General features: G+C 37.2%; 1 protein-coding gene across 3 annotated transcripts in view; it reads right to left on the bottom strand.

Moving 5' to 3' along the window:
• MCTP2 (multiple C2 and transmembrane domain containing 2) overlaps nucleotides 1-16,210 on the bottom strand; it is a 233,004-nt gene that overhangs the window by 135,113 nt on the left and 81,681 nt on the right. For all 3 annotated transcript variants that reach the window (XM_076004796.1, XM_076004797.1, XM_076004798.1), the window contains 4 exons: nucleotides 6,281-6,423; nucleotides 5,429-5,505; nucleotides 4,779-4,890; nucleotides 725-760 (listed from right to left, as the gene is read on the bottom strand). In XM_076004796.1, coding sequence (XP_075860911.1) covers nucleotides 725-760; nucleotides 4,779-4,890; nucleotides 5,429-5,505; nucleotides 6,281-6,423 — 368 coding nt within the window. The remainder of the gene's footprint in view (nucleotides 1-724; nucleotides 761-4,778; nucleotides 4,891-5,428; nucleotides 5,506-6,280; nucleotides 6,424-16,210) is intronic.

The following is a 16,210-nucleotide window of genomic DNA, read 5'->3' as shown; positions in this document are numbered from 1 at the left end:
TACTGCATCATTTAATAGAAATTAGTTTTTGTTGATTATTTCTCTTTAAAAAGTAGCAGAGCTGCTAAATTAACTTAAAATTCTTTGTTTTGTTTATTTTTACATTAATTTTCACATGTAGTCATTTAAGTTTCAACTTGTTAATTTAATAACCTGGTAAATTAATAATGCATTACTATACTGTTTTATAAAGTAGACAACACTGTATGATTACTTAAAAGATATTAACAATGTAAAAAATCCCCAGCACTTCATGAAGAAATCTTTAAAGAAACTTTTACCAAGGATGGAATAAATGGCTTTTCAGAAACTATAAAAGAGACTTATTAATATAAAATATAAAACACATTTCTTTCAATCTTTACATTGCCCCTTTAACACTGATGCTAGTTTCTATCTAAGGGTAAATAACTTCCTAAAAGGCTAAATCTAACCATGCTAAACTCTAAATAATCCAAGCTTAATGAAATATAACACTCTAACATGACCAATACATAAAAAAATGTCAGCACTAAAACAAGTGTCAGTTCAAATATCTGGCTATACCCACATTAAATAAAATTTTTAAGGTAAGGTTGTTTTCTTCTTATTCATAACAGCAGTAAGGAAAAAGAATGCTGTTATACATAAAGGTCAGGTAATACCAATTATGTATATATTTATGTTTGCTACAAAGATGAAGCTTTTAACAAACCATTTAAAGAAAAAAAACAAGTATATTTACCTTGCTGGCACTTAACCGCTTCCGATTTGACCAACGCTAAGGATTGAGTCCATGCAACATTGAAAATGGCAAAATGAAACAGAGGGAAACAGAATCATTAGCAATGTAATTATATTATGTTATGTGGTGTAGATTACATTCAGATGATTAACACCCAAGTTCTGAGGTTACAGAGAAACCACAGTTGAAAAAGAAAATAGAAACAAAGAAAAATCATATACATATATATGGTTATGTGACATCATTTTCTCAAATAACAGTATGAAAAGGCAATGGCATATGAATACTGTTTGATCCTTAGCAGCATATTTTTTTAAATTACCTGAAAATACTGAAATTTTCTCTTTTAAAAAAAGCAGAAAAACAGAGTTCGCCTACTTGAAATGTTCAGATAGCATTATGAAAATGTTTAAGAAATTCGTGACCAATGTTAGTTTAAGTTTCCATAATTTTCCATGCTAGAAAAAAATTAATTCTAGTTTCTTTCATTGATTAAATCTCAATATTCAAAATAACAGAAAAAACTCTGAATCATTGGATTATTAAGAAAAGGAGTTAATATAACACTGAGAGAGGGAAGAAAACATTTTCTAAACAGCAAGAAACTTCACCACCATTTTCTTTTGATCTCTCATTTGTCATGCTAAGGCTGCTAAATTTCATCTACCAATTGTCTCCCAGAAAAATCTCCTCCTTGCTCCTGTCACCCTTCGGTACTGCAAAACTCTACTCTGGCTGGTTAACCAGCTAACTGGTTGTTACAACTTGGATAAATTCAGGAGATTACAATTCAATGTGAACCTAATCGAGCAGACCACATTCACTATTATGCTTAAGGAAAAAATTACCTTCAGGTAAATGACCTATCCACTTTCCCAATAAGTCTTCCCAATAAATTAGAAACCAGAAAATAAATAGTCTTTAGGGGAAATTCACTTACATTTCATTGACTAGGAAATAGCAATGTTGCTACAGAAATGACTGTAAAATATTCTTCATTACTAACACTTTCCCTGGTGAAATTGTGAATTCAACAATAGAGTTACAGGTACTAACACCTGGGTATTAAAATCAGGTGTTGTGGTGTTGTGCCTTATAAATATATTTTCCCAACAAAATTATAGAAATTTTCACTCAAACCAACCAACAAAATTGATTATCATCTTATAGGTGCACAGGGCTATTTAGAGCTCTTTGACCTATAAAAACTCATTTTATAACATCACAAAAGATAAACAAAACAGGTGGAGAAATTAATGGAAATGACTATTACTATTTGCTACAATGCTACCAACTACTATATATTGAGTGTCTCTTTCCAATTCCGAGCCCCAAATTTGATAATCTCAATTTTTGTAACCCTATAAAACAGAAACTCTTTGTATTATCATTTTGCACATGAGGAAATTATAGCTGAGGAAGTTAAATAATTCTGTAAATTTGACCAGACCAGTGGTGGAGCTGGGATTCAAACCTAGGCAGTCTGATAACAGAGCCAATAATTTTAACTACACTCATATGTTTATCAAGGAAAAAAAAAAGATAGTAAGTTTGTTAGCATTCCAGCCAGTGTCTTCCTTTCTGCCTGTACCATGCTCATATATGTTTAAATCCCTAGACATGATGGTAAATTAATACACATTTTGCACATGCTAAGACTTTTGTCAGCTTGGTTCTAAAGCAACAAAGACTGCCTCAATGGTGGAAAGGAAAATGGGTATAAAACTGAGAATTTAAACTGAAATTTCTCCATGAGAGTTTAAATTAAAATGAAATGGATAGGCAAAGCAAAAGTTTTTTTGTTTTTGTTTTTGTTTTTTAAGGTAGTGAAACTATTTTGTATGATATTCTAATAATGGACAAAATAAAATCAAAATTAATACACAAATTATCTCAATTAAATAATCTATTGACCTCCAGTCCCACGTGCTAGTCATTCTCACAATCTCAACATAAAATGTTTTTAAATATTAACTTAAACTCAATGAAAAGAACAAGCATTTTCTGATATCTGTTTTACCCAAAAGGCCCACAATATGCAGTAAATTGGATAGCCCCATATGGCCCAGAATAAATTATTCCTCTGTTTTCTTTGATTGAATACATAAATAGAGAAAGAAAATTACCAATCAGAACAAATGAGAACAAGTAGGGTTTTCCATATTATAATATCCCCATAAAATATACATAAAATAAAGAAATCGCACACTAGGCCTCTGCCAGAAAAGAACAAAGGAAAAAGAGAGCACGTGAGTGAGCAGACAGACAGTCTGACAAGCTCTCCAACACAGGAGGGAAGGTGCGGAGTCAAATGAAAGAAGGGCCAAACTAAATACGATGAGAACAGTGGCTACTCTTTGGACTCTGAAAGACATTCTTCGAGATGTGTTACAAAAGCAAATTCAAACTGCATCCAGTGTTAATGGCTCTGCAATTTGAAATAAACCAAAACTAAAATGGTATGATTTTGAAACTCCAAATTTTGGCAACACTCAAGTATATTTTAGGTGCCCGTATTGTTGCTAAATGTAATCCAGTATACTATAGAAAGAGTCACAAGGGTAGTCATTTAAATATGCAGCTATTTTCATGGGCAAATCATCCAAATTTATAGATCCCACGTAAATATATAAGACATTTGTAGAACACAACAGCTGGCAAGTGCTCAGCCATGTGGCAAATGATACTGATTTGCATCGTGTGCTATTTTAACCTGGCACCCAGTTCAACTAACCGGTCACCTACTGCACCCATTGACATTCGGTCCAGAGTGACGCAGTGGCAATACTGTCAAGACTAAGAGGAAGCTAAAGAAAAGCCCTCCTTCATTATGTAAGAGAGGACATAAATTTTCAACATCAATATCAATTTAAGACATTTTAACATCAAAATATCCATTTTACTGAGGTCTCAACTGTTGATATTGCTAGTTTTTTTAAAGTAATAAACAGAGTTTCATTCAGTTATTGTCAAGTAAATTCCCATAGGTAAAAAATTCAAATTAAAATAGCACTTATTTCCTCCACCCTTTGGCAATTGCAAAGTCATAGCAACTACAGTTTTCATAGCTCTTTTTAGCTATCTTCTGTGAGTTTACCAGTAAATCAGCCATAATTTTCATCATGAAACAAATTATAATTAAAACCATAAGTGATGTCAAAATGAAGACTATTCTGTTCACCCACCCCATTGCCTCTATTCAAGCAGCATTTTTAGAGAACTAATTTATTAACAGGCTTCATGTTTTCATACTGGATTTTAGACAAGTTAAATTGTAGTACATCTTATACTTTTTCAAGTAGGCATTTTAGTTGGCTTTAAAAATACATTTCAAGTAAGTTATATCAAAGATAATTTTTTTCTCATTTTAATTCTTGGAGTTATAAGGTATAATTCCTATTACAAAATAAGATTGATTTTTATCCACATTTTTGCTCATAAGAACAGAGTCCCAATCATATTATGACAAAATCTAATGCTTTGCTGATGCTATAGACCTCTTCACTAAGTAGTGTATTAACTAGAAATTTCCAAGTAATAATCCAGAGAACATTAAAATTTGTGTCTTCCTAAAAGCATCCCAGAAGAAAACTTGGTAGCTAAAAGTAAAAATGAAAAAAATAAGAAGGAACCAAAATGCTGAAAATGTACATTTACTAACCTTAATAATATACAATGTAATAATTAAATCCTGGGAATGGCTTTTCGTAACTGAATAATACCTAAGTCATCTAGGACCTAAAACATATTAAACAGAAGCCTTAACACTTAGAACAAGTAGATTTCAAATGATCTATAATAAGCAAACCACAAGCAGCATGTAAATTTTCATAATAGCAATACTAACCCCATCCCTAGCTAAAATAGAGAAAATTCCTTAATGGATTTCTTTCCAAAACAGAGGATGTATATAACACAGATAGTTACTTTAAGTCTCTATAAAACTATTTGTTTTCCCCCCAAATAATTACAAAAATGGTAGTTGTCTGCTAGCAGAGGAATGGAAGGACAATTGCAATCAAGAGTTTAAAAACAGCAAAAGTGTCACACTTACATGTCTCTTGAAATCACCCTGTTTTACTACGAGGTTCAAATTTAAGACAATCACTCCCATGTCATCTTCTAAACTGTTTGGATCTTCTAATTTTAAAATATGTTCAGTTGTTCTGTAAGTAAGAAGCAAGAAATAATTTTAACCCTCATTAACCGGACTGTATAGTCTTACAAGGCATCAGGAGCTTATGGTAAAAGTCTCCTATCTCTGAATAAGGATCAGACAAAATGCTTAAAAAAGCACCAAATTTAATGAAAACAAACCAAACATATTCAGGGTAGAGAAATTTTTTGGCATTGTTTAATTCAACAGTTGGTTAACTGATCCCCCTCCCCTATGGTCCAAATAAAATTTAAATACTTGTTTTAATTTTAAGTTAGGTTAGTGAAACTGAATATTAACAGATGACAGTACAAAATCCAATGCACATTTTAGAATACATTATAAAATATTTAACATCTGACTAATATATTTGGCACCTAAAAAGCACAAATGTTAGAAAAGGTACTGAGAGTTATAACAACACTTTAACACACTCTTTCATTCAGATACGTTGTTTTTGTCACTTGCTTTCAGTAAGTACCATTCAACATTTTTCTGAGTTCCCCCTAAAATCCATTAATAACAATTAGTAGGTAAAAATACAATACCTGTTAAGCTCAAGATCACTGAGAATGACAAAGGCAGAACCCATAAAATCAGATGTGGTTAAATCTCGATCATATACCTACAAAGAGGGCAGAGGCCAGTAACACATGAATATGGTAAACCAACCAAGTTTATCAAATTACTAACAAATGCAATAGGCTGGGAATGTTGAAATCAATCTTCCAGATCTTGAAATACTTTGCACTCTACAGTTAAAGAGAAATTTAGCTAAGCCTATATACAGAAAAAAAAAAATATTCAATCTAGCCCATATTGCCTACTGTGGCCAAAACAACAGCCAAAAATACTTTTAAGGCACTATTTATATCCATTAAAATGTTATGCACAATGGACCACTCTCTGTAGTTTAAATGGCCTCTCATTAAAATTTAGTATTTTCCACGGTGAGCAGATCTGACAATTAAATAGAAATTTGCTACATATTCTATAGCAGTCCCATTCTACACTCAACTCATGCAGTTTTAACCCAGATGTTAGAGCAATTGATGCTCACAACCAGTAGCTTACAGCTCTATTAAGTATAAAGTTATTTCTGACGAGAAAGGCTTTAGTACTTGTCGCCACTGCACCGCCAGTAATAATTCTTCCACATTCGGTAAATTTAAATACAATCAATGGAGATATTATTTTTTGCTCTAATTTTCAGTAGAGCTTATCTCATTGATCTGAAAGATACAATTTTGACAAATAGTATAAAGAATTCCTTCTACGTTAATATTTTTAAACTAGTCCTGAGAATAACGAAAGAATTAATTTGGGCAAGTTGAGGGCATGAATAACTGCTGAGAAATGTTCTTAATAAGGAAGCAGATTTGAAAGCCGCCTGTGATTACCTTCACGTGTAGCTTCTGATCAAGGCTTTGTATTGGCAATACAACTATCTCATCCCACATCGGGTTCAAGTTCTTATATATGACTTTACTTTTGTATAGCGTCTTCCCATTCAGCTTAAATTTCACATAGGGATCACTTGTACCTTTAATAGAAAAAGAGAACAAGACCAAATTTTAAAATACATGCAAAAGCCTGGGTTCTCCATTAAATAAAGACCCTTTCCACACCCCCCAGGCTAATGTCTCCCTGCACAGAGATCTGAGGCCTCAGAGGAGCAGGGGCGAGAGAGAAGTGAGACAATTTGGGATAAATGTATGATTCTTTTTTGCCTTCAGTGGTAGAATGTAAATGGACTCCTTGAGCTTTGCCTGTTTTGTTTCATTGTGGGTAGGTCACCTCTACGCTACTCTAAAAAATTTCAAGAAATAAAATCCACCAGCACCAGCCGACGGTGTCAGGAGTCCTGGAGAGAAGCCCACGCCTCCCAGGAACGGCCGAGAGTCAGTGAAAAGGGAAAGAAACCAGCTCCAAACATTCAGCCAGATGGCTGAGTCAACAGAATCTTGTACTTTAAAATATACTCATAATAAATAAATCTCTGGAATCACTGGCTCAAAAGATGGGCTAAGACTGAAAATGGGGGTGTAAGAGATTAAATCGACAGAGTTGCCATTCTTTGCTGCCTCTCCGCACCTGCACTGACGCAGCGACCGTCGTCTCACCCAGGCCAGCTGAACCCCACGTCAGCCGGCCCTCAGCTGGCCTCAGAGCTGACACAGCTGACCTGCCCGGCTCCTCCCTGAGAGCTTTGAAACAGATGCCAAAAGAAATGAATAATGTCCCTCCAGTCGCTATGCCCAGAGCAAAAAGAAGGGCCGATGGCAAACCCTCCCCCACACTTTTCGGATCAATCGAAGTTAAAAACAAACAAGCGAACAAACAAAAACAGAAAACAAAACCAAAAAACACCAGCTAACATAATACATGAATTATGTGTCGTGCTTGTGTGTCACAAGCATGTGTGTCATCATACGGTGCCTGGGATGTACTCGTTCACTAACACCTAGCGAACGGTGAGTAGAGAAGGCACGAGTGAACGAACAGTCAATGAGGGGCTAACTGCAGGCCAGCTGATAATGCTACAACGAAGGCAAACGATGTAATTTGGGGAGTTAGGATATTACAGCTAACTCTGAAACGCAGCACTGTGAATAAGTAACCAAAGACAGCAGTGCCCTCTGTCCACTGAAATATCCCCAGCGCCTTGCACAGCGCCCAAGACAGACACCCAGGATATTGACTGAAATGAATTTCTGATATTAAAGTTGAGCTGATATAGACTAAGAAAATGATATCAAAAATTAATTTAGCTACTCTGTCGCCAACATTTACCAAACCACTAATACCATTCCATCTTTTATTTTTTTCAGCTCCTTTTTATGCTTCTATTTAGCTCCAGGACTACAGATCACTGAAAAACGAATGTAATACATCTCCCAGCTATTTGAACTGAAATTAACATCACTATAAAGTAAAACAACATTCATTGTTGAAAAGCCTTAATAGATCGACTAAGGCAGCTATCCCCAACCTTTTTTGCACCCGGGATCATTTTCACAGAAGACAATTTTTCCATGGACCGGGGACAGAGGGGAGGGATGGTTTTGGGGATGATTCAAGCACATTACATATCTTGTGCACTTTATTTCTAGTATTATTACATTATAATCGATAGTGAAATAATTACACAACTCACCATAGGTTGGGGACCCCTGAACTAAGGCACCATTTTGATAAGTTAGCCTTCCAGTGTTGCAAGGGTACTAACTTTAAACAAAGAAAGTAAACTGCAAACACACACACACACATTCAAATCTGACATTCGAAGTTTTGCACATAGGGGTAGAAGTCCAGCAGTCTTTATTTTAAATCTGGACACACACGCACATGCACCGTGTTCCGCAGGACTTCTGAGCGGAACAGCAAAAACGAACGCGTTCCCAGCCGTTCAGTGACACACTCACCAGCGAGTGCACAATCTGCCACCCCCTCGCGTCACAGTGGAAGGAACACCTGTGGGGAGCCAGACTTTAACAATCATTCTGATATATATATGTGTGTGTGTGTGTGTGTGTGTGTGTGAGTGGAGGAAAACTATAATAAAGAGAGGGCTTTAATTAAATGAAATTGGCACTCTGGGATCAGGCCTTCATGCTTGTCAGCGCACTCTCAAAATAAACATCTCAAATCCAGGCCTCGGCGGTGTCACTTTCTCACAGGCAAGGCATACTGGGTAATCCCCAGGCATCTTGACAGCTACATAATGTTCAAACTGTTTCACGGGTGAATGGCGGCAGTTGCGTGAAAGAAAATATTAATGTCTGGAATTAATAGAAAAAGGGACCAGGGTTTACAAAGCCAAACAAGGAAAGAGGGTGTCAAGTTAGTGCGGCGTTAATTGTTAGGGAAAATTTGAGAAAGGGGGGAGCACACTGTGATTTTCTCTCTGAGCCTAAGTGCCTCCCTGTCAGGGAAGTGACATCTCAACTAGGCAGGTTCTGAAAAGGGGTTGGAGGCTCAGGAATGCAACTCCCAGATTATACAAATGATGAGATGACACCTGAATGGGTGGACTTTAACCTTTTTCACTGGGAGCTTCACGCACAATGAGGCTCTTGTGGCAGCGTGGTACTCCGGGGCCAGAGAGAAGCTAGAAGCCCAGAGACCATGGATGCTGCTTCCATCCTGCTGCTGCCACCAATTCTGCCATGTGGACCTGAGGGAGTGACACAGCCTCAGAATGTATGGCCCGAGTGTCCCGCTCCATTCTAAATACTCCGTGGGTGAATATATCCACGGAGACAAACTATCAGCCAGTTATGGGTCCCCCCAAAATGCTGCACCAGTTCCCACTCCTAACAGCCACCTGGGACAGCCCTTGTTTCTGCTCATGCGCACTGACACTACAGGTCATCACGTCTCCCTTGACACTGGGCCTGTCACGCATGCTCACATGTCACAGACCGTTCCCGGGCCTTTCCAAGCAAGGCTCTGTGCTAGACGGGCATCCCATAGATACAACACAAGGTCTCAGAGGGAAGCGGCCAAACAGAACTGAACTCCGGGGTTATGACGGCTCACAGGAGGGAAAGATTAGTTCTAGTGGGGTGTCTGTGGGGACTGAAATAAAAGAGAAGGGAGCTGGGATATGGATGGATCAGAGAATACAGAGAAGGAATGAGGCCATTCCAGTAGGAGGCACTGGTGCTGAGGGGTTGGCAGGGAAGCAGACCCAAAACGACTAGCATGGTGTGGTGCCATGCAAGCATTTCAATTTATCGAGAGATTAAGGGAGAAAAATATAATAGGAAATAAAGTTTAAAAGGCAGGTCCAAGTCAGAGGCCAAAGCACCCTAAAAAATAATAATAAAAATGAGTTTAGTTGTTATTCTGTAAGAAATACAGGTATTTTGTTTTCCTGTACTTCTGGTATTTTTTTAATATATATTTCTTTTAGCAAAAGTAATATAAACACACAACTCTAAAACGGATGAAATGAAAAGTTAACTCTCTACCCTAGCATTCTTCTCTGATTCACATTTGTCTAAGGTACATGCCATAAAGAGTTTTTTGGGCATTTTACAGGAAAAGAAAATACAAGAATTTTTTTTAAGTAATTGCAGGCTTTCATAATTAACATACCTTGGAGCTCTGTTCACATGAGCAATAGAGACCCACTTTTTTTTTTTAATTAACTGAATACATTTTCATTGTGATACATCAATCTATTTAACTAGTCATTAAATAATGGATATTTATATCACTTCCAATTTTTTACTAGTACAAACAATACTGCAATAAGAATCTTTGTGTAACTATCTTGGAGCTCATAAGTGACTATATTCAGTGGAAATTTTTAACATTGAAATTGCTAGGAAATGGCCATGAAGGGTTCATGGTTTGCCCTGTGCTTATGGATTTGAATGAGCCCTTCATTATGGAAATCAGCCGCTGACTATAAAACTTGTCGCAATTTGTTTAGACTTGTGTTATTTCCGGCAATTCGTTATTTTCATTTTTATTTAGTCAAATTTACCAAAGTTTTATTTATGGCTTTATAGTTTAACATCCTGCTTAGAAGTGCTTTTCTCACTACAAGATTTTAAATTAATTCAGCTATGTTTTCTTCCACTGGTTTTGTAGTTTTTCTTTTTTTTTTTTTACAGTTGAGTCTTTGGTCCATCTGGAATTATTTTAGTATGAAGAGGGAAGGAAATTCAGGTTCACTCACAAGGAGGAGGGTAAAATGATCAGAGCCAAGCTTTAGAAATATAAATCTGGCAGCAGCTTATAATTTAGAGTGAGTACAAAAGAGGTTGAAGCAAGGAAACCTGGTAGCTGAGATATTACAGCACCAGAGAGTTGAGGACAGAGGAGAAAACTGGGCCCGGACCACGAGAAGTACCTATCCAGGGGTTCACAGAGTGTGATCCATGGAACATCATCTCCAGAGATGCTCCACTACTGGAAGGGGTATGTTGTTAAAACCACTGGGGAAAGCTGCTTACTATTGTCTGGCTTGGAACTTTCATAATGTAGAGTAGAATATTAAACTTTGCTAAGAAATACAGTGAATACAAATCATAAAAACTGCTTAAAACTTTTCCACTCTGTATTTCACAAAATTATTTAATATAGAAAACATTCCTTGGACCACCTATGAACATAACATTAAATTCCTCCAAATCAAAGCTCCTGGAAGGTAAGATTATGCCCAGAGGTGCCTAATATGCATGGTAGATATATAATAAATATTTGATGAATGAATAAACTTTGAAGTTAGATGGACATGGTGGATTAAAATCCCAGACCTTCCTTTTCGTAACTGTATAACCTTGGGCAATTTACTCAATTTCTTTATGCCTGCCCATCTTCACTTGTGCGATAGCAAACTGCCAACCTCAAAGGATTATCTTGAGAACTGAATGAATCAATATACTTCCATGACAGCAGGCTCTAGCCATTTACTGAGAACACCTCACTGTAAGTGCAACTAGTTTTAGTATCGCTACTCAATTAAGTTGAAAAGAGGAGAGTGTATGATAAGGTACGTAGAACTAATTAAATATTCATTTAATGTATTTTAATTGTGCACTGCACAAGAAAATGTGCACTGCTAATTTGTTTCTATAATGTCCCTTCTATTGCCATCTCCAAAAGCGTGAGATTTCTATCACCTTCTCTTTTCATTAATTGGATAGAAAATTCCTTATCTTACATACCTCTCACAGGGATTCCATGTGATATGGGAAAATTTCTATAAAATAGTCTGAGCTGTCCTGAAAGGAAAGAGCTACATAAAAACTAAAAATCACCTCATCCTCATAAGTACTGGCTACTTCCTTACCTACAGTCGTAAAGTTATTCATTCGGGATTTCAGAGCACTTTGGAGATATAGATGATTAAAATAACAGGCAGCCTGGTGAGGACACGTGACAACTCGGGTCTATCATCAGGCAAGAGCTGCCAAGAACCATAGAATTTGAAGATTTTTGTTCTCCTCTTGGCACTTTATTTATCATCTTTTGGAGCTGTTACCACTTTGAGAGTGCTATGAAAAAAATGGCCAGTACCAACAGAAGTGGTAAACAGAAACAGATAATATCACAGTGAGTGGCTCAAGAGCCACTGTAGTATGCAAATAAAATGAATCTGTAATGCAGCTCTGATTACAAACAACTTCACTTTGCTTTATTTGATATAACTCATGGCTATGGTAGAAAAGCAGTAAGTCAAGGTGCACTAAAAAATTACTACCATCTAGAAAAGCTTAGTATGCTGACATCCACTTAGACTTTGTATACGTGTATACTTTGTATACACACACGTACACACAAAGTTCTCACAAAACAGAATAGGCCTTCTTACAGTATTATGTACCTCTTTTCTTCAGTCAATAATACATTAGTATTCTATGCCCATAAATATATTTCTACAATTCAGTTTAATGGTTACTTATGTGTATGTTTGTGCATATATATACACAAAAATTTACTATGCAATGTATTTTTTCAAAACTATAATTCCTATGTACACATGGACTTAGAATGGAGAATGATAAACAATGGAGACTTGGAAGAGTGAGGGGGCCTGGAGCAAGATAGCTGATAAGAAATAGCCTAATAATGTATATTATTCAGGTGACAGATACTCTAGTTGCCCTAACTTGACCACCTTGCAATCTATGCATGTAACAAAATTGCAAATGTACTCCATAAATTTGTACCAAAGAAAACTAGCAGTCTTAATCTGAACTAAAAATTTACTGTGTCACATACAAAAGCATTATTTGTAGGAAAAGCCTACTTATTTGCTCTCAGCAAAGCATGCATGCCAAATTATAAAATTTAGCCATGCAGTTTCTCCAAAAGAGAAGTCATCTTAAGTTAGAGAAGTTTTCTAATTAAATGTATTTCTCAAAGCAGCTGTTTGTTCACAAAATGAAATTATCACTATATTTTTACACTGAGTTTACATTTTATTGTAACTTTCTTAAGGAGACCTTAAAAGTTTAGATTCAAGTCAACAATTATTCCCCAGGTTTTCAAGGAAACTGAGCTACACATATGAACTCAGACTGCATAAGTGGTACTTTGAAAGTATAAATTTGACTTTTTTCTTATCCTCTAGGGTAAGAGTAATAAGTGACCATTCTATTTATACACAGACATTCAGAGTCTTCTGAATATATACATATATTTAGAGTCTTTTCTCCTTGCCAGAAAAAGAACTAAACCTGAGCTACATTTATATGGGATCCATAAGTTCTTTCTTTGATGCTGGCTAAATAAAAGATGTCCAGAAGGCAAAAAAAAAAAAAAAAAAAAAAAAAAAAAAAAAAAAGCTCGTGCAAGCTTGTGCTGAGTTTTGAACAGGTGCTGCTGCTGCCCTCTAGCAGTCAGGCTGAGATGTGCAGATCAAGTAGCATCTGATCGCTGCACTCTCAACTGACCTCTCCAGAAACAGCAAGGACCTTGTGGAAATTTAAAAGGCACTTTTTCTCAGTCACTTGAGAAAGAAGGAACTTTTCCCATGCAGAAAAAAATCTCTATTACCTAATACAGTGGTAGATTCAAGGCTAGCAGAATTCCAAGCCAGGTTTTATGCACTAAACTTAAATGAAGGGAACATGCACACCCCCAGGTAAGTCCTGGCCCACCTTTCTTCTGCAGGTGGGGGCTGCATGTTTCTAGAAGCTGGTTCTGTTGTTGTTGCTGCTGTTGTTACCAACCACAGAGCAAGATTGTTTCCCAATCTTCTATTGGCCTTGCCATCTGTATTTTGCCAGTTAGTACACCCTGATTGAACTTCTGTCCCAAGTATGACTGCCTTCCCTCCTCTACATGGACCCACTGTGTGCAAAATCCCACCGTGTGTAAAATCCTACTGGCACCGTGGACAAGGCCTGCCTGCCTGTGGGCAAACCCTGGGATGGAACGGCTCCAGGCAGCTTACCAAAGTCCAATTAGCTGAAAGAATGTCCAATGACCAACTGACAGTAGAATCAATGGTTTGAAATGATCAATTTTACCAAAACTTGTTTACCTTAACTATTTACAAAGTTGATAGTGACTTATACGGAATAAATAATGGGATATAAGGAAGCCCTAGGGAATTGGGGAATGAGGTATTCCTGGGACAGTCATACTCTCCCCCTGCACCATGGACTCCCTAAACTCCCTCCAACCCCACCCCACCCCACCCTCTGACTCCCCTCCCCACCTGTCTTCTCTTATATCTCTCTTTTCTGTCCTTAGTCTTCCCTTTCTGGGCTCTGCAGCCTAGGCTGTGACATGTTCATTCTTTTCTATCATTTTCTTTTTTTGGCCTCACACAAATTAAATATTGCTTAAAATGGTGCTTTGGTTTAATCTTCATAATCAATCAACTAATATCACCCAGACACCTTCGAAATCTGTTTGTGAAAGTCCTCATTCCAAACAGATTTATAAATACAAATAACTATAACTTTATAAAGAGAGGAAAGAAAAACATTGTCAACATATTGATGAATCCAGTAATTTCAGTATATTGGGTATTTGGTGAATGGATGATTGAACTAATTGGCTTTTTGTGAAGTGGGCATTAAAAGAATATACCAACACCCCTATTCTTGGTCCACTGACCAGAAGCACACCAGAGTGTGTGAACTTCCGCTCAGAGACCTCATGTATGATTGTCCCTGTAACACTAATAATGAGGGACCTATGTAAAGTTAGAAGGCGGCATGACAACATAGAAAAAAAGGAGAGGAAAGGCAGTAGCAAGAATGTACCAATAAAAAGAAAACAAGAAAGGAGTAAGCCAGAGAGCCAACCAATGTAGCTGCTTAGAATCCATAAAGGGGGAAACCTACCTGATCCATGTTCAGGTTATCAATCAGTGCTCCAGAAATCCACAGTGTCAAAGCACATATAATTATTAATACTCTAATATTCCCCTTTCTATTAAGAATACTAAAAATATCCCCCACCCAAGCTATTATTTAAGCATAAATCTAAGTCTAATGAAATGGATACCAGCCTGTATAGAAAAGATAGCACACAACCAAAGTTTAGTGGTAACATCAACAATAGGTGTGATCTCCTTTAATTCTACAAAATCTGTAAGAGATATACAATAATTATACTGCAGCTATAAGGATGAGAAATATCATTCCACCTTATAAAAGGAGACTTTGCCATTTTCAACAGCATGCATGAACCTGGAAGATATTATGCTATGTGAAATAAACCAGGCATGGACAGAAAAATGCTGCATGGTCTCTATTATAAGTAGCAGCTTAAAAAAAGTTAAATACATACAATCAGAAAGTAGAAGATTGGTTTCCAGGGTCAGGGAAGGGAGCAAATAAGAAGGATATCAAAGGGTACCCAAGTTGCAGTTACATTGGACAAATACATCTAGAAAACTAATATAGAGCATGAGGACTACAGTTAATAATATAGCGTTGTATAATGAGAATTTGAGTAGATTTTAGGTGCTCTTGCCTTGCACAAAACACATAGTTATCTATGTGAGATAACAGGTATGTTAATTTAGCTTCACTGTAGTAATCATTTCATATGTGTATATCAAAATATCATGTTATACCTTAAATATATATAACAAAAAAAATCTTAAAAGGGTGAGGAAAGTTCGTGAGGACACAGAGCCAAGCCTCAGATTGTTTTCATTCTAAAGCCTTCATATAACTAGAGCATTTTTACGACATAACCCCGAAATTCTATAATTCTTCTTTCATCAAAAAGCAGGCTGTCTGCCCCATCCCCTTGAATGGGGTGACTGCTTCAACCAATGCAGTGTGGTGTTCCTTACAAGGCTATGTCATCGAAGGTGGTGTGGCCTCTTCCTGGTGCCCTTGGGCCCTCACGCCTGGAGCCCTGAGCTGACGACTCCAAGGCGGCCATGCTGGGAGGCAGACGTGCTTCGAGGAGAGGCCTCCTGTGACCCGTCCTCGTCTCCCATTGTCAGAGTCCAGGCATGCAACATGGGAGTCTGGAGACCTTCAAGCCTTCCCAAATAGCGTGCAGCAAAGACAAGCCATCCCACTGGCGCAGGTCCAAATGTGCACTCCCAGAACTCACAAACCTACGGTTGTTGCTAAGATGTGGGGCGATCTGTTCCACAGGGAGAGTCTGGAGAACGACGTCCTTCACCATTACGTGCCAGGCTCCCTGCCTCAGATCTGGCACAGTGTGAATATGTGAGGGGTGACAGCATGATGGCACTGACCGCACAACATTGCGGCTAAAATCAACCTGAGCCATGAGCAAATCACAGACACATGGAAGTACACAGATACATATCAACATGCACACAAGCAGAACACCCCTTATCAACTTCACAGACAATGGTACAAAATAAA

This window comes from Microcebus murinus, chromosome 7, assembly GCF_040939455.1.
Source record: "Microcebus murinus isolate Inina chromosome 7, M.murinus_Inina_mat1.0, whole genome shotgun sequence".
Classification (NCBI taxonomy): Eukaryota; Metazoa; Chordata; class Mammalia; order Primates; family Cheirogaleidae; genus Microcebus; species Microcebus murinus.
This window is presented reverse-complemented; position numbering and strand designations above follow the sequence as displayed.